Raw genomic sequence first — 18,423 nt, forward strand, 5'->3', positions numbered from 1 at the left:
GACCAGGCTGGCCTCGAACTCAGAGATTCACCTGCCTCTGCCTCCCGAGTGCTGGGATTAAAGGCGTGCGCCACCACTGCCACCTGGCTATGTTTGTTTTTAAGACTGAGTTGTCCTATTGCTGAAATCAATGACATATAGGCCGAGGATGACTTTCAGTTTCTGATCCTCCTGCCTCTAATTCCCAAGTGCTGAGATGGCAGCCATACACGGCCGTGCTCGGTTTGTATAATGCTGGGGCTTGAACCCTGGGCTGCGCCCATGCTAAGCAAGAGCTCTACCCACTGAATCACATCCCCGGCCTCATAATTCTCACTTATATGTGCACTGTAAACTGAACTGCTTGGAAGAATAACGGTGAAACCCCTGTGGCTACAGGGCATCTTCTCCTTGTACTCCCAACTGGAGCAGAGTGTGGAGCTCAACAAGATGTGGAGGCCTAGAGAAGAGGGTGGGGCAACCGTGGGGGGCTGCCTGGAGGAGGTGGCACTGGGCCTCATCTGAAAGCTGCATTCAGCGCCTGCTGTGGAATTCAGGTGACCCACTCTCAGTGGGTCATCACATGGGCAGTGCCTACCTGATCCCCGCCCCCCCCGCCCCCCCCAGTTCCAGAGCCTGAGGTAGTGGAAAAGCAGGCGTGGAAAACAGAGAACAAGGCGGCAAGAGGCTGGCTGGCTGGATGAGGGAGCAGAGTTGAGCTGGGTGCTCACGTTTAGGGACCCGGCTCGGGAAGAGGTGACAGACAGGGTACTTAGTCAGGAAAGCCAGTGATGTGGGACTGGTACTCTAGGAGGATTAACTCTTTCCTTAACTCTCTGTGGGTAGGGGATCGGGGGTGCTCCTGTGTGTTGGGGGTGTGTGTGTGGGCACACCTGTGTGTGCAGAGGTTGTTCCCTAGGCATCCTTCGCTTTCTGTTTTGATATGGTGTCTCTCGTTTGCCAACGAGGTTAGGCTGGCTGGTCACTGAGCCCCAGGGGTCTCCTGTCTCCGCCTTGGGATTCCAGATGTGAACCATTGTTCTTGGCTTGTATAGGAGTTCCGGGGATCTGAACTCATGTCCTTAAGCTTGTGTGGCAAGCACGTTAGCCCATGGAGGCACCCCCCGGGGTTTTGGTATTTAATGTGCCGGGAGTGTTCCTCGGTTTGGAGCGATCCTTGCTAGTTGCTCTGTTTGGTTCTGAGACCTCTGGTCTTCATTGCCGTTTAATAGCATTCTGTTCTTGTTGACTGGGCACGTATTATCTCCAGCTTCTGAGACAAAGAAATGGGACTTAAACATTTTCTTTTTTACATTATTTTGATTTCCTCTGAGGATACCCCCCACGAACCCCTGATTTATCTTCATTTTATATTGGAGATTTTCCCTTTTTGAAGATTTTACTTTGTGTGTATAGTGGGGGAGGGTACGTGAGCCCAGGTACCAGTGGAGGCCAGAAGAGGGCTTCAGTTCAGAGCTGAGTTATAGGGAGCTGTGAGCTAATCAATATGGATGCTATTGATTGCAGACCTCAGGTTCTCTGTAAGAGCAGGAAGTACTCTTAACCACTGAGCCATCACCCCAGCCCCTGAAGACTTTTTTTTTCCTTTTCTTCTCTCTCTCTCTCTCTCTCTCTCTCTCTCTCTCTCTCTCCCTCTCCCTCTCCCTCTCCCTCTCCCTCTCCCTCTCCCTCTCTCCCTCTATCTCTCTCTGATACAGGGTTTCTCTGTATCCCTGGCTGTCCTAAAACTCACTATGTAGACCAGGCTGGCCTCAAACTCAGAAATCAGCCTGCTGGGATTAAAGGCATGTGCCACCACCGACAGGCGAGGACTTCTTAAGTAGCTGCTGAACTCTGGTCATATGTTAAAATTGTAAAAATCAAACTCATTATGTTGTCAGTCAAGGAACTTCTCAAGTAATGATATCACTTTGATGGGACTTAACCTCTGGGCCAATCAACAGAGGTTTTAATTACATTCTTGGAAACAGAACAAGACAGAGACAGAGGAGGGGATGGGCTAGCGACCCGATCCACAGGAGAGAAGAGCTAGCTGATGAACTTGGACATTACAGGTTTTTCCTAAGCGAGGGTCTAATGAGTGACTCTCCACCAGGTGAGATCAAGCTGGAGATGCCTAGCATCAGTGTGGAGGGGGAAGTGTCGGAGCTGGCGGCCAACTCGGAAATGCTGGAGTCCTTGGAGCAGTGTGTGATCAACTGGCTGACCCAGATTTCCACTGCTCTGGAGATCCAGCTGAAGAAGACGCCCCAGGTAATCTGTGAGGGCTTGTAACCCACCATCCCGAGAAAGGGCTCCGTGGGAGCCAGCCTCTTTCTCTATTTGGGACTTCCCTAAATGATGCCGGTGGGGCTGGCTAAGGCTATCCCCCCTCACACTGCTTCTCTGCAGCGGTGATGGGTAGTTTCTGGCCCTGTGGGCATCTCCAGGAAGGGCAGGATCTTTGTCTTGCATTCCCCATTGAGTCCTGAGATCCACTCTGATCGGACCACGCCGGATGAGAAGTCCACCCAGAAGCCCTGTGCTGACCAGCCCGCCTGGGGCATTTGGGAAAGGGAGGATGGGAGGAGGAATGGGCACTGTAGAAATGACCACAGGTGTCCACCCACAGTAATGGTGAGTGACGGCTGCGTGTTCACATCTCTCCCAGGGCAACGGTCCTCTGGCTGAAATTGAGTTCTGGCGAGAAAGAAATGCAACGCTGAGTGCCCTCCATGAACAAACGAAGCTTCCGTTTGTTAGGAAGGTCTTGGATGTGATCAAGGAAGGTGAATCGATGCTCACAGCCAATGTGCAGCCTGTCCTGACCGAGCTGTTCAAACTCCACATGGAGGCCTCCGACAATGTGCGCTTCCTGTCCACTGTGGAACGTCACTTCAAGGTACGAAGGGTGGGCTGCATTCTGGAAAGCCAGGTCTTTGAGGGACACTGCATGGATGTCCCTTTTTAAATACATTTAGGGGTTGGGGTTGTAGCTCAGTTGGGAGAGTACTTGCCTAGCATGCACAGAACCCCAGCTTCTACCCCTAGGACCACATAAGGCCTGCATGGTGGTACATGCCTCTAATTCTAGCACTTGGGAGCAGCATCAGAAATTCAGAGTCATCCTTGGCCACATAGTGAATTTAAGGATAGCCTGGGCTATTTGAGTCCTTTTCTTTTCTTTTTCTTTTATTTATTTATTTTTTGTTTGTTCAAGACAGGATTTCCCTGTGTAGTTCTGCCTGTCCTGGAACTTACTCTGTAGACCAGGCTGGCCTCAAACTCAGAGATCCTCCTGCCTCTACCTCCTAAGTGCTAGGATTAAAGATAATTGCCACCACTGCTCGGCTGAGTCCTTGCTTTTAACAGACAAAACAAAAACAAAGTAAATAATTCAAGATTTTGGAAATTGAATCCAGCCTTGCACATGCTAGGCAAATGTTCTACCATAGCTTAATTCGATATTTTAAAAGTTGTCATCAAAAACTGCATGTAGTGGGATGTCTATAACGCCAGTCTAGTCTACATAGTGAGTCCCAGGACAGCCAGAGAAACTGTGTCTTGAAAAACCAATAAACAAACAAATAAATTGTCTTTGTTTGATGTTTTTTGTTTGTTTGTTTGTTTGTTTTATTTTGTAGGATAGCGTAGTCTTGTAGTTTTTTGAGACTGTGTAGTCTTGACTGTCCTGGAACTCACTCTGTAGAGCAGGCTGGCCTTGAACTCAGAGATCCACTGCCTCTGCCTCCCGAGCGCTGGGGTTAAAGGCGTGCGCCACCACTGCCTAGCGGTTCCCATGTTCTTAATCTTTTATTACTTTTGATTATGTGTAAGTCTGTACACACAGGAGTGCAGGAGCCCACAGAGGCTCTGGCCTGGAGCTAGAGCTACAGGCGGTTGTGAGCCTCCTGACATGGTGCTGGGAATTGAACTCAGGTCCTCTGGTGGCAAAGTACATGCTCTTAACCACTGAGCCATCTCTCCAGCCCTTAAATATTTATCTTTTATTATTTTTAATTATGTTCCTGCATTTTTGTCTTTATGAACGTAATATGCCATGTTACACTTTGAATGGAAGTGTCTCCCATGGGCTTATGGTACTGCTGTTCTGTGAGGTTCTGGAACCTTCAGAAGGCAGAGGTCTCACTGGAGGAAGTAGGCCATGGGGGTGGGAAGGGTGTTGGCCTTGTGGGGCTCCTTGCTGTCTGTTCCTCTTCTTTCTGTCTGGCAGGAAGTGCACAGTTCTTCCCACCCTGTGTTTCCAGGATGCTCACCACCTCACTCTTGTTTTTATGATGGAGTTGCAATACTAATTTAAAAGACTGAAATCACAGGTTCCTCATCAGATACACATGTGTCATCCCCTAGTTTGCTTCCTGTTGCTGTGATAAACCACTCTGTGCAACAGGTCTTTCTTTGGACCTCCAGCTCCCAAATAATGACACAGAGACTCATTATTAATTATGAAATCTTGGTCTTGTTCCCAACTAGCTCTTGTAACTTAAATTAACCTGTTTGTTTATATGAGTCTGTGTTCTGCCATGTGGCTCGTTACCTCTCCTCAATGCCATGCATCCCGTTTCCTCTGTGTCTAGCTGGTGAATCCCACCTCTCTTCTTCCCAGAATTCTTATCTCTTCCTGGAAGTCCCGCCTATCCTCTCCTGCCTAGCTATTGGCTGTTGAGCTCTTCATTAAACCAATCAGAAGGTGCCTTGGCAGAGACACCTCTTCACAGTGTACAAAAAGACGATCCCACAACAACTCTGACCAAAAGCAATGTGGGGAGGGGAGGCTTAATTTGGCTCACACTTGCTGATCACCGTCCATCAAAGAGAGAAGGCAGGGTAGGAACCGAAGCAGAGACCACGGAGGAGGAGCTTGGCTTTGTGCCCCCACTCTTTGCTCACAGTCAGCTAGCTTTCTTCATTTTAAGTCTTTATTAAAAAATTTTTTTATGTGTATGGATGTTTTGCCTGCATGTATGTCTGTGCACTATGGGCATGTCTGGTCCAGCCTGCGGAGGCCAAAAGAGGGCATCAGATCCCTTGGGACAGGGGTTACAGATGTCTGCGAGCTGCCATGTGGGGGCTGGGAATCAAACCCAGGTTCTCTGAAGAGCAGCCAGTGATCTCAACCTCATGCCATCTCTCTAGTCCGTCAACTCTCTCTCTTACATAGTGCAGGCCCACCTGCTTAGGGATGGTGCCGCCTACCGTTGGCTGATCTCTCCCACATCAAGGATCGGCTAAGACGGTTCCTCACAGACATGGCCACAGGCCAATCTGACTGAAGCAGTCCTTGAATGGAGGCTTTCTCAGATGATCCCAGGCGGTGTCAAGTTGATAGCTGGCATTAATGAGGAAAGTCACTGTACTGGCGTGTTGGTGTGTGACTGTTTTCTTCATAAAAACCTGTCTCCCATTTAGTGGGTCAGGATTTGGGAAGGGCTCCATACAGACATTCATCTTGCCTCCCAGGGCATCCACTGGATGGCTGGGTAGAGCATCCCCTTCCAGAATGGCTGCCTTTCTTGCCTGCTCCTTTTTTGCCTGGGTGTCCTTGGCTTCCTCCCACATGGAGGCTCAGAGCCAGGGCCTCTCCAGGAGAAGTGGTCATCTCCCAGCATCCTGGTTTCAGGGTAGCAGAGTGGTCACACTCCTTCATCTTAACTTACTTCCGGAGGACAAAGAGAAGGCACACCCTAACGTGTGTGTGTGTGTCTGTGTTTGTGTTTGTGTGTCTGTGTGTGTCTGTGTGTGTGTGTTTCTTTATGTGTGTGTGGTCTTTGCAAACACCAGGCCAGTAGGGCATCAATCCTTGTGAGGCAAGAAGGAAATTCAGTTTAACACAACTCAGTGGTTTGTGCTGGTTCAAATTTTGAGAGTCTGCCACCAGGCAGTTTATTTTAGGCATATTTCAACAGAGCACAATTTTGGAAAAAAGTTTCCTGGTGACAATGAACTCAACTTGTGTGTATAATAACGCTTAAGACATGATTACATTGAAACTCTTTTCAAAGTACATGTGACCTTTTCCGTAAAGATGGGTTCTATTGGCTGAGAAACAACTGTAACACGAATTCCTAAACTGTCTTAATAAAATCCCAGAGCCTGATATTGGGGTGAAAGCTGAAAGATCAGAGAAGCAGAGCAAGCCACAACTACCACCTCTTACCTTACCAACTCCTCAGCCTGAAAAAGCCTTTCTAGCCAAAAGGGGTTCCTCAGGCAAAAGCCTTTTTAGTTCCTGTCTCCTCACACCTTATAGACCTTTCTCTGCCCACCATATCACTTCCTTCTTAATGCTGGGATTAAAGGTGTGTACCACCACTGCCTGGCTCTGTTTCTCTCCTAGATTGAGTCAATCTCATGTAGTCCACGGTGGCTTTGAACTCACAGAGATCCAGACGGATCTCTGCCTCCTGAACGCTAGGATTAAAGGTGTGTGTCACCCACTGCCTGGGTTCTATGTTTAATCAAGTGACTTGTTCTGTTCTCTGATCTTCAGGCAAAGTTTATTAAGGTACATAATATATCACCACAAACAGTGCTCAAGATAAGGGTCTAGGGAGGATGATTGAGATAAACATACGAGTCTGGTGCCCCAGATGTGGCCCTGGCCCTCCAAAGAGCACAGAGATGACCAGCCTATTAGCCACATCCATCCCCAGTCTTCTGGGATGAAAACAGGTTATACAGCTCTTCCTTTGAAGAGACAACCCTGTGTGTGGTTTTTTGTTGTTGTTGTTGTTGTTGTTGTTGTTGTTGTTGTGTTGTTTTGTTTTTTGATACAGGGTTTTTCTGTGTAGTTTTGGTGTCTGTCCTGGATCTTGCTCTATAGACTAGGCTGGCCTCGAACTCACAGAGATTCTCTTGACTCTGCCTCCTAAGTGCTGGGATTAAAGGTGTGCACCACCATCTCCCGGCAGGGATGACATCTCTTGATAGAGAGAGACAGAAGTAAGTGGATCTGACAGAAGAGTACTGGAAAGATAGAGCATGCCACTCTTGGCATACGTAATATATACCTGTGTGTGTGTGTGTGTGTGTGTGTGTGTGTGTGTGTGTGTGTGTGAGTGTGTACTCCATGTATAGACAGTCAGTCTTGACACACCAATTTAACAAACTTCAAATAAAGAATATTTGGGGAGCTGCTGGTGGTGGTGGTGGTGGTGGTGGGTGTGGTGGCGCACGCCTTTAATCCCAGCACTTGGGAGGCAGAAGCAGGCGGATCTCTGTGAGTTCAAGGCCAGCCTGGGCTACAGAGTGAGTTCCAGGACAGGCTCCAAAGCTACACAGAGAAACCCTGTCTCAAAAAACAAAAAACAAAAAACAAACAAACAAACAAAAAAAGAATATAAGAATATTTTGGGGGAAAAACCCCATTGCATCTGTATAGAACGCCACAGCTGTTTTGTTGTCGTTATCCCCTAAATCATAGGGTGTGGCATCCACAGGGCTCTCTCCCTGTTTCAGGTATTCACTAAGTCACCTAGACAGTATTCAAAGTATACCAGCGAAGGCCGGGCGGTGGTGGTGTACGCCTTTAATCCCAGCACTCAGGAGGCAGAGGCAGGCGGATCTCTGTGAGTTCAAGGCCAGCCTGGGCTACAGAGTGAGTTCCAGGAAAGGCACCAAAACTACACAGAGAAACCCTGTCTTGAAACAACAACAACAACAACAACAACAACAAAGCGTACCAGTGAAGCCAGGCATGGTGATGCGCTTGTCTTAGTCAGGGTTTCGGTCGATGTGAAGAGACACTATGACCACAGCAACTCGTAGAAAAGGAAACCATTTCAGTGAGAGCTGGCTTACAGTTCGGAGGTTGAGGTCCGTTGTCATCATAACAGGAAGCATGGCGGCACACAGGCAGACACGGTGCTGGAGAAGGAGCCGAGAGTTCTACATCTTGATCCTCGGGCGACAGGAAGTGAACTGTGTGCCACACAGGGCATCGCTTGAGCGTAGGAGATCTCAGAGCCGTCCTCCATAGTGACACACTTCCTCCCTCTAACAAGGCCACATCCGCTCCAGCAAAGCCACACCTCCTAATAGTGCCACTCCCTGTGGGGGCCATTTTCTTTCACACCACCACAACACTCCTATATCCTCCCAGCACTCAGGAGGCGGGGGTAGGAGGATCCAGAGTTTCAGGCCAGCCTGTGCCACATGGTGAGATCCTGTCTCAAGTAAACAAATAAGCAAGCAAACAAAAACTCTACAGGAGCTAGCTGTGGTGGTTCACACCTGTTATCCCAGCACTCGGAAGGTGGAGGAGAGAGGATCAGGAGTTGAAGATCATCCTCTGCTATGTAGTAATTTTGAGGCTAGCCTGGGCAACATAGCAAGATCCTGTTTTTTTTTTTTGTTTTTGTTTTGTTTTGTTTTGTTTTGGTTTTTCGAGACAGGGTTTCTCTGTGTAGCTTTGCGCCTTTCCTTGAACTCACTTTGTAGACCAGGCTGGCCTCGAACTCACAGAGATCCGCCTGCCTCTGCCTCCCGAGTGCTGGGATTAAAGGTGTGCGCCACCACCGCCCGGCTAAGATCCTGTTTGTTTAAAAAAAAAAAAAAAAAAAGCAGAGAAAGAGGGAAAGTGTGTGTGTGTGTGTGTGTGTGTGTGTGTGTGTGTGTGTGTGTCCGCTTCCTGACCTTGAGGCTAAGCCCCTCTTCTGTGCCCTCTGTGTGGCTTTGGCAGAACATCACACATGGTTCCAGCTTCCACGTGGTCCTGGACACCATCCCATCCATGATGAGCGCCCTGCGCATGGTGTGGATCATCTCAAGACACTACAACAAGGATGAGAGGATGATCCCGCTCATGGAGCGCATTGCCTGGGAGATTGCTGAGCGCGTGTGCAGGGTCATCAACCTGCGTACCCTGTTCAAGTGAGGAGCTGCGGGGCCAGCGGGGGGGGGGGGGTTCCTTCTGGGATCCAGCGGCTCTGTCCAGGCTGGGAGGGGGGCTCAGCAATAGAGTAGGTGCCTAGTGCCCTAAGGGCCTGGGTTCCGTCCCCAACACCGCAAAATAATGTCACAGAGATGGCAGTGTACTAACCATCACATCAGTTGACTTATTTGCGGCTCTTGCAGAGGACCTGGGTTCAGTTTCCAGCACCCACAGGCAGCTTTCAGCTTCCTGCCTGGAATTAGAGCTCCAAGGGAAGTCTGATGCCCCCTCCTGGCCTTCTTGGGTACTGCACTCATGTGGACACACACACACACACACATACATATATATACACATACATACATATATATACACACACACACACACACTTATGCACATACTTTTAGACTATATATTTTAAAGAACATTCTCTTCATCTCCCAAAGACGCCTGGTATCTTTTAGTAGTCACTTCAAACCTCCTCCCTCTCCAAGTCCCAAGGCCTGGAGATCATGCAAGACCAAGTCTTTTCTGGGTGGTGTTTCATTCATCATGACACCTCCAAGGCTTATCCATGATATATGTGCATCACCTGTGAAAGAACCCCCAGGGGAGATCTTCCTCCGGGAGAGACCCCAAACCCAAGGAACACACCGAAACCACAGATCAGATGCAAAAGCAAGAGGGTTTATTTAGACCAGGTACCTGGGGCGAAGTCTCTTGGAGGACTTGCGCCCTTTCCTAGGGCAAGGGGGACTTTTTATGGGATCCCAGGGGCAGAGGCGCGGTTACAGAAGCGAGAAGCATAGTTACAGGGTCCCTATTGGTTGTTTCAAAGAAGGCCAGGGTAAACTTGGGGTCGTATGTGTGTGGCTGACTTGGCCGTGCCCAGGGTATAGTGGGTGTTTTTTCAGCCCAGCCGCTTATTCCTCAAGGCCAGGGGCCCGCCATAAAATATCCTGATATAACTCAACTGTCTTTCTCCCAAGGCCGCCGACCACAGTTATCTCTCTCAAGGCCAGGTGGCTGGCTACGGCTGTGAACTCCTGTTTTTCTGATTCCTTCAGAATGGCGTTTCTTAGCCTAAGTTATTGGGACTGGGGGGGGGCATTTTATCGGCCCAACACCCCATGTCCTCATAATGGAGTGGGGGTCTTTCACCTGTACTTCATTCTTTTTTATGACCGAATAATATTCCCTTGCTAAAATGTAACATGCATTTTATTTACACAATTTCATATATGATTATATTGTGTAACACACAATTTTATATGCGTATGGTTTCTCAAGTCTAATTTTTTTGAGACAGGGTCTCATTATGTATCTCTGGCTGGCCTGGAACTTGATATAGAGATCTGCCTGCCTCTGCTTCCTAAGAGCTGGCCTTAAAGATATGTGTCACCATGCGTGGGCTATTTTATTTTTATTTATGTGTACGGGTGTGTGTCTGTGTGAATGTATGCACATATGTGTGCAGGTACCTGCAGGAGAGGCCAGAAGAGGGCATCACATTCCCCCTGGAGCTCTAGTTACATGTAATGTGAGGTGCCCCGAAGTGCATGGTGGGATCTGAGCTCTGGCCCCCCGTGGCGGGGCAGCGCATGCTCTTAAACGTGTGTGGTTTTGACTGGGACTTTGTTCCTTATTTATATTTGGAGAAACTGAGGTAAATGGCCAGGGCATGCTCAGCCCTAGGCCTGGGCCCTCAGGAGGAGCAGCCTGTCGGGTTTTAACTATTATGTGTGTTCGTGATGTGGGGATCAAACCCAGGGTCTCCTAAAGCTAAACACATGCCCCACCACTGGGCTGCGCCCAGCCATTTTCTCACATGGGTGAGGTCGGCTCCACGCAGGGTCTGTGCGCCAGGGTTGCGGCCAGGAGGACGGGCACCAAGGATACCTGCTCTCCTCCTCATGCCGCCACGCCTTCCCGGGAGCTGGGTGGGATGGCTGCTGGGAAAAAACAGATCGGGCCCAGCTTGGGGGCCCCTTTTGTGCCCTCGCAAATTGTAGAGGCTCACGAGGAAACATTCCCTCGAGGAGGGCTTGGTGCCAGGGGAGGTCCTGGATGAGAATCCTCCCAGATACGGATGCTCCGGGGGGGAGTGTGGCTCAGATGTGGGCAGCTGCGTCTTTGCTCGACGAAGAAGCCCCCGACGCCTCTTTGCCTAACAGAGAAAACAGATCGAATGCCCAGCACAAAACCCTGGATGCCAGAAACACTCTCAAGCTGTGGAAGAAATCCTACTTCGACATCCGGGCCAAGATCGAGGCTTCCGGTCGGGAGGCGCGCTGGGAGTTTGACCGGAAGCGGCTGTTTGAGAGGACCGACTACATGGCCAGCATCTGCCAGGACCTCGCGGATGTCCTGCAGGTAGGAAGGAGCCACTGGGTCTTCTGTGATGTGTGTGGACTTGCCTGATGGAAGGAAGCATTCTGGCCTTTGGATGGGGTTCGCTACCATGTTGGGTAGATTCTGGAGATCTGAAAGGGTCTGCTAGAAAAACTTTTGAAAGAAGAACGTTATAGAATATTCTCGAATGCACCAGAATGTCCCTGCTGTACTCCAGGTCTTTTTGTGACTGTGAATGTGTATCTAGGCCGGCCGGCCAGAGAACCTCAGGGACCCGTCTGCCTCCACCTCCCCAGTGCTGGGATTACAAGCAGGAACCACCATGCCTGGGGATCAAACGTGGGTCCTCACGCTTCTTACTGACGGACCCATTCCCCTCCCCCCTCCACGCCGCTTTGCAGCTTTTCTCTGTGCTCTGATCCCTCTGCTGGCAGACCACCTCCTGAGCACTCTTTGTCCTGGGTACTCTCCTGTTGTAGCTTTGATTTCCCCAACTCTCCACCTTCCCACTATTCCATGGGGCCTCATTGTCCTCACCTCTTCCTTCTGTCCCTAACACTCACTGCTCTGCATTGACCTGACCCCCCCGCTCTGCATTGACCTGACCCCCCCACTCTGCATTGACCTGACCCCCCTGCATTGACCTGACCCCCCCACTCTGCATTGACCTGACCCCCCTGCATTGACCTGACCCCCCCACTCTGCATTGACCTGATCCCCCTGCTCTGCCTTGACCTGACCCCCCACTCTGCATTGACCTGACCCCCCCACTCTGCATTGACCTGTCCCCCCCACTCTGCATTGACCTGACCCCCCTGCATTGACCTGACCCCCCTGCATTGACCTGACCCTCCCCCTGCTCTGCATTGACCTGACCCCCTGCTCTGCATTGACCTGACCCCCTGCTCTGCCTTGACCTGACCCTCCCCCTCTCCTCTGTATTGACCTGACACCCCCCACTCTGCATTGACCTGACCCCCCCACTCTGCATTGACCTGTCCCCCCCCACTCTGCATTGACCTGACCCCCCCACTCTGCATTGACCTGACCCCCCCCACTCTGCATTGACCTGACCCCCTGCTCTGCCTTGACCTGACCCCCCACTCTGCATTGACCTGACCCCCCCACTCTGCATTGACCTGACCCTCCCCCTCTGCTCTGTATTGACCTGACCCCCCCACTCTGCATTGACCTGACCCTCCCCCTCTGCTCTGTATTGACCTGACACCCCCCCCCGCATTGACCTGACCCCCCACACTCTGCATTGACCCGCCCCCCCACACTCTGCATTGACCTGACCCCTCGCAGCTTTTGGGCAGAGGGGCACACACTTAGCGTCTGGGTGGCTAGCACAGCCCTTGCCAAGAGGTATTCCATCCTCCGTTCACTTTGCACTCTCATGGAGAGCCCAGTGTGCCTGAACTCATGCTCACCCCCCCCCCCTTGGGCCCTCCCACACACACACAAAGTGAGCAAGACAGAGAGCAAAACCAGGGCCAGCCACATCTCCAGTGGCTGGTATAAGACAGGGTCACCAGGCCCATGTCTGGGGAGACTGGTCAGTCAGTAAAGCCCTGATCTGGCAAGCATAAGGATCAGATCCCCAGCCCCCACATCAGAGCCTAAGCTGAGCCCGCTGTAACCCAAGTGCCAGAGAGGTGGGTCCCCGGGGTTCTGGGGCCGCTGGGCTTGCTGAATCCTCAAGTCCCAGGTTCAGTGAGAGACCCCCAAAACAAGGAGAAGCAGCAGGTGAGGAAAATACTCAGCATCTGCCTCTGGTTCCTCACACACGCACACGCACACGCACACGCACATGCACGCACGCGTGGCATGTGATAGATGCATGTGCACACACATGAGCATATACACACCCGTGCACGACAAAACGGGACGACCCTGGAAAGATAATTGAAACAGGACATGTTCTCTTCTCACATCCTCCTCCTTTGCTATATCATCACAGCAACCTAGACAAGAAACTGCAGGATATGGAAATTTTAAGTTCTTTCTGTACATTTCATTATGTTCCTTTAACCTTTATTATTATTATTTTTTTTAGATGGGGTCTCATGTAGCCCAGGCTAACCTCAATTTCCCTTTGTCATTGAAGACCTTGAACTTCTGATCCTCCTGCCTCCACCTTCCAGGTGCTGGAATTACAGGTGTACCCAAGCACACCTGGTTTATGTGGTGGTGGGGGGATCGAACCCAGGGCTTCATGCATGCCAAGCCAGTGCTCTACCAACCGAGGCACACTCCAACCCCACTGCAGCTTTAGATGGTGCAAAGTCGGCAGAAAATCCAAATATAAAATAGACGGGTGTGGTGGCGCACGCCTTTAATCCCAGCACTGGAGAGGCAGAGGCAGGAGGATCTCCGTGAGTTTGAGGCCAGCCTGGTTTACCTAGAGAGTTACCAGTTCCAGTTCAGAGCTATGTAATAAAACCTTGTCTCAAAATAAGTAAATAGAGCCCTTTATTCTAGCATGGAGTCACTGGAACGATACATAAACATTTTTTGTTTTGTTTTTTTGTTTTTTGAGGCAGGGTTTCTCTATGTAGCTCTGGGTGTCCTGGAATTCATTCTGTAGACCAGGCTGGCCTCAAACTCAAAGAAATCCACCTGCCTCTGCCTCCTCAGTGCTGGAATTAAAGGCGGGTGCCTGGCATCTCATTTCCACATTGTCAGACTATCAGAGACTCTCGTGCCACATTCAGCCGCTCTTAGTTCACATTCCATCAATACCCCGTTAACCCCTGCAGCCTGCAGGAACGCGGCTCCCTTCACTCTCTTGTGCTCGTATGATGTCATGTTTAGTCGAAGTGGCTGGCTCACGCAGGAAGTATCCGGAATGAGAAGGATACAGAAGGGTCGTGAGCTGCCGTGTGGGTGCTGGGAATGGAGCCCAGGTCCTCTGGAAGAGCAGCCAGTGCTCTTAACCTCTGAGCCATCTCTCTGGGCCCCAGGGCCTCTAAATCTTATCCTGTCGCATGGGCATAGCACCAAGGGGCTCCCATGAGGAGAAGGTTGCCTGTGTGTTGGGCCTGTTGCCTTCAGGTTAATCTGGAAATGCTGTCTATTTATGGTTAGAATGTTTGGAGTAACCCAAAAGACGCTTATCCCGCCTTCCATTCTGTCCCACCCCCAGGTTATGGAAGAGTTTTACAACATATTTGGCCCTGAGCTTAAGGCTGTGACGGGGGACCCCAAGCGTATCGACGATGTCCTTTGCAGGGTAGACAGCTTGGTCACCCCGATGGAAAGCTTGACCTTTGACCCCTTCAGTATCAAGTCCTCCCCATACTGGAAGTACGTGATGGATGACTTCAAGCTGGAGGTTCTGGTAAGGGACACGGCCATCGATTCAACCCGTGTTTGCTCATGCTTACCACCTGCCTTTTAAAGATTGTGTGTGTGTGTGTGTGTGTGTGTGTGTGTGTGTGTGTGTTGCATGCATCTGCGTACTCATGCAGAGGCCAGAAGAGGGCGTCTGTCTTGCTCTGCCTTACCCGACATATTCCTTTGCGGCAGGTTCTCTGTCTCTGGCCCTGCCCGCAGAGCTGGGGTTACAGGTGTGGCCACCCAGGCTTCTCAGGTGGGTCCTGAGGTCCCAACTTAGGTTCTCACGCCTGCAAGGCGAGCGCTTCCCAATTGAGCCATCCCCGAGTCCAGGCAAGTTCCTCTCATGGAGACAGGACAGAGGCCTGTCCCAAGCCTGTCCCTCGTTTCTTGAAAGACCATGACAGCAGCTGGTTTTTTTTTTTTTTTTTTGGTTTTCAATCTCTCCCCTCCCCCTCCTTCCCTCCCTCCTTCCTCCCTCACTCCCTTTCTTTCTTTCTATTCTTTTTTTTCTGGCAGGTTATTGAGAAAGAAGCAAAACATTTTATCGACGACTCTTTCAAAACACTTCGGTCCGCGGAAGCGGCCTTTGACATGCTGTTAAAATTCAAGCACATCCGCTCCCGGGAGGCCATCAACCGGCAGATGATGATGAAATTCAATGACATTCTGGCCCAGTACTACAAGGAGGTAACCGGGAACCCGCGGCTGCCTGGGCAGTGAGCACAAGGCCCAGCCCAGCCTAGAGACAGTTACTTAAAAAAAAAAAAAATGTACATCTGCCGGTGGCCACCTCTAAAAGAGATCTGTGGATTTCAAACGGTTCAATCAAATCCGTACAGACAGGGTGTGTGGCTTTGCTATTTTAGCACACACAACTTGGAACACTTAGAAGAAAAGAGATTGGTGAGCATAAGAAAGAAAAAACAGTATATACTACACCAACAGTAAAGACTGTATTCTCCATCTTATTTAAATCCCCGTCCCCTGCAAGAGCCAGGGCTGGGGATGGACCCCAGGGCCTCAGCTGGCCCAAGACTCTGCCCTGCTCAGCCCTTATTTGCCTTTCTTGTGAGATTCCACCCTCCATGTAAGTCTTGTCTGTCTGGCACAGCCCGTGGGAGGCTGACCAGGGCGCCCACCTGCCTTTTCAGATCGACATCGTTAATAAGATCTTCGTATACAACCTGGACAACCCGCCGCTGTACAAGAACCACCCTCCGGTGGCGGGTGCCATATGCTGGGAGCGCTCCCTCTTCTACCGGATCAAGCATACCATCCTCAGATTCCAGGAGGTCGAGGAACTCCTGGACAGCGATCGGGGCCAGGAGGTACGTCACCGCCTCTGGAGGCTGCGCTGTGCTCCCCACCTCTGGCTGGGGGGCTGCCGCCTCAGCTGGCCAGTGGCATGCCCACAGCTGCAGATGCCATGTTTCCTGAGTCTTCATGTCTTCTTGCTTCCTCCTCTAACAGTCCCAGTGCTCACGACGCCTGCCCGCTTCTCCTAGATTTGACTTTGTTTCGAAGGACGATCACTGTCGTTCATTATCTTTTTATCTCATCTGTCTATCTATCACCTATCTATTCATCCATTCTCTTTTAGATTTGTTTTTGAGACAGTCTTTTTTTTTTTTTTTGGTTTTTCGAGACAGAGTTTCTTTGTAGTTTTGGTGCCTGTCCTGGATCTCACTCTGTAAACCAGGCTGGCCTCGAACTCACAGAGATCCGCCTGGCTCTGCCTCCCGAGTGCTGGGATTAAAGGCGTGCACCACCACCACCGGATTTCGAGACAGAGTCTTACATAGGTGTCTGACCTCGAACTCTGCGTAGCTGGGATGACTTTGAACTCCCGATTTTCCTGCAGCGACCTACCAAGTGCTGGGACTAGAGACAGGCACCACCACCTTTGGCTTATGTGGTGCCTGGGAGGGAACCCCAAGGTCATATTAAGCAAATGCTCTACCAGCTGAGCCACACGCTCTGCCCATGACCAGCTGGGCCACACGCTCTGCCCATGACCAACTGAGCCACACGCTCTGCCCATGACCAGCTGTGCCACACGCTCTGCCCATGTCCAGCTGAGCTACACGCTCTGCCCATGACCACCTGAGCCACATGCTCTGCCCATGACCAGCTGTGCCACACGCTCTGCCCATGTCCAGCTGAGCTACACGCTCTGCCCATGACCACCTGAGCCACACGCTCTGCCCATGTCCAGCTGAGCCACACGCTCTGCCCGTGACCAGCTGAGCCACACGCTCTGCCCGTGTCCAGCTGAGCCACACGCTCTGCCCATGTCCAGCTGTCTTTTTGACACTGGCCATCTCTTACTCCAGTGCTTTTTGCATGTGGTAAAGCAGAGGCTGACAGGCATTTCCTTTAAAGAACTATGGAGTTTGGGGCTGGGGAGATAGCTCAGTGGTTAAGAGCAAGTACTGCTTTCTCAGGAGACTTGAGTGCAATTCCAGCTCCCACGTTGAGTAGCTTGCAACCACCTAGAACTCTCTAGCTCTAGGGGATCTGACCCCTCTGGCCTCCATGGGCATTCACACTTATGTGTACATGCACACACACACACACACACACACACACACACACACACACAGAGTTAAAATAAATCTTTAAAAAAATCTGCAGCTGGGCGGTGGTGGTGCACGCCTTTAATCCCAGCACTCGGGAGGCAGAGGCAGGTGGATCTCTGTGAGTTCGAGGCCAACCTGGTCTCTAAAGTGAGTTCCAGGAAAGGCGCAAAGCTACACAGAGAAACCCTGTCTCGAAAAACCAAAACAAACAAACAAATCCACATCACTTATATTGGAGACAGCAGAGAGGAGGAGGTGTCATTTCCAGGGACGAAATGATGGCCGCTCCCATTCTCGGCTAGGTGAAGCAGAGGTACCTGGAGGTGGGCCGGATGATGAAGGACTACGAAGACCGCAAGTATGAGATGTGGAAGGAGACCACGGAGCTGATCCTCCCCAACCTCATGAAGAAGAGCCTCCTCACCAAGGTGCGCCCTTCCATGCCGCCCGCGGAGGGTGGCACACCACCATCCCCTCGAGGGGGGCAGGGAGGGGAGGGAACAGCGCTGCCGCCAACAGCAGCAGCTCCACGGACCCCTCGGGTGGCCCAGCTTCCTCCTTCATAAAACAAGTTGAGGGGCTGGGCCGATGGCTGGGCTGGAAGCATGGGCACCGTGGGGGTTCCCAGCCAGGGAGAGACCCTGACTCAAAAAGTGTGGCTGGAGAGGTGATGGCCCCTTGGTGAAGAGCGCGTGCTGCCCTTGTGGAGGACCCAAGTTGGCTTCCTCGTATCCACGCGGGGGAACTCACAACCGCCTGTGACTTCTGTTCCGGGGGCTTCTCTCCTGGCCTCCCTGGGTACCTGCATTCGTGTGCATATACCCACTCCCCTCATACATATAAATAAAAATCAAATAAATCTTAAAAAAAAAAAAGACAGAGGCACGGGAGAAATGATGCCCAAGGGTGTTCTCTGTCCTTCACATATATGTACACACACACACACACACACACACACACACACACACACACACACTCTCCATACACTTGCACACATGCACACACACGAAAAAAAAACAATTGAGTCAACTGGATGACAGAAATCTATGAAGTCCTCATTGAATCATATGTGAGTCACAGGGGTTTATATTACTACTTAGTGTGTGGATGCACGTGTGGCTCTGTGTGTGCATGCGTGTGTTTGTGTGTGTGTTTGTGTGTATGTGTGTGTGTGTGTGTGTGTGTGTGTGTGTGTGTACATCAGAGGACAGCTTGCAGGAGCCAATTTTCTCCTTCCTCTGTGTGGGCTCCAGGGACTGAGCACAGGTTGGTGGCAAG

General features: G+C 50.9%; 1 protein-coding gene across 4 annotated transcripts in view; it reads left to right on the forward strand.

Annotated features, from left to right (window-relative positions):
* Positions 1-18,423, forward strand: part of Dnah10 (dynein axonemal heavy chain 10) — a 129,232-nt gene that overhangs the window by 7,939 nt on the left and 102,870 nt on the right. For all 4 annotated transcript variants that reach the window (XR_013047554.1, XM_076560204.1, XM_076560206.1 and 1 more), the window contains exons 7-14: positions 2,096-2,253; positions 2,651-2,881; positions 8,681-8,871; positions 11,047-11,245; positions 14,373-14,567; positions 15,083-15,253; positions 15,718-15,894; positions 17,448-17,573. Coding sequence is in view for 3 of the 4 variants with exons in the window: in XM_076560204.1 (XP_076416319.1) it covers positions 2,096-2,253; positions 2,651-2,881; positions 8,681-8,871; positions 11,047-11,245; positions 14,373-14,567; positions 15,083-15,253; positions 15,718-15,894; positions 17,448-17,573 (1,448 nt within the window). In the remaining variant the exon portion in view is untranslated. The remainder of the gene's footprint in view (positions 1-2,095; positions 2,254-2,650; positions 2,882-8,680; positions 8,872-11,046; positions 11,246-14,372; positions 14,568-15,082; positions 15,254-15,717; positions 15,895-17,447; positions 17,574-18,423) is intronic.

The sequence above is a fragment of the Peromyscus maniculatus genome, chromosome 23, assembly GCF_049852395.1.
Source record: "Peromyscus maniculatus bairdii isolate BWxNUB_F1_BW_parent chromosome 23, HU_Pman_BW_mat_3.1, whole genome shotgun sequence".
In the NCBI taxonomy this organism is placed as follows: Eukaryota; Metazoa; Chordata; class Mammalia; order Rodentia; family Cricetidae; genus Peromyscus; species Peromyscus maniculatus.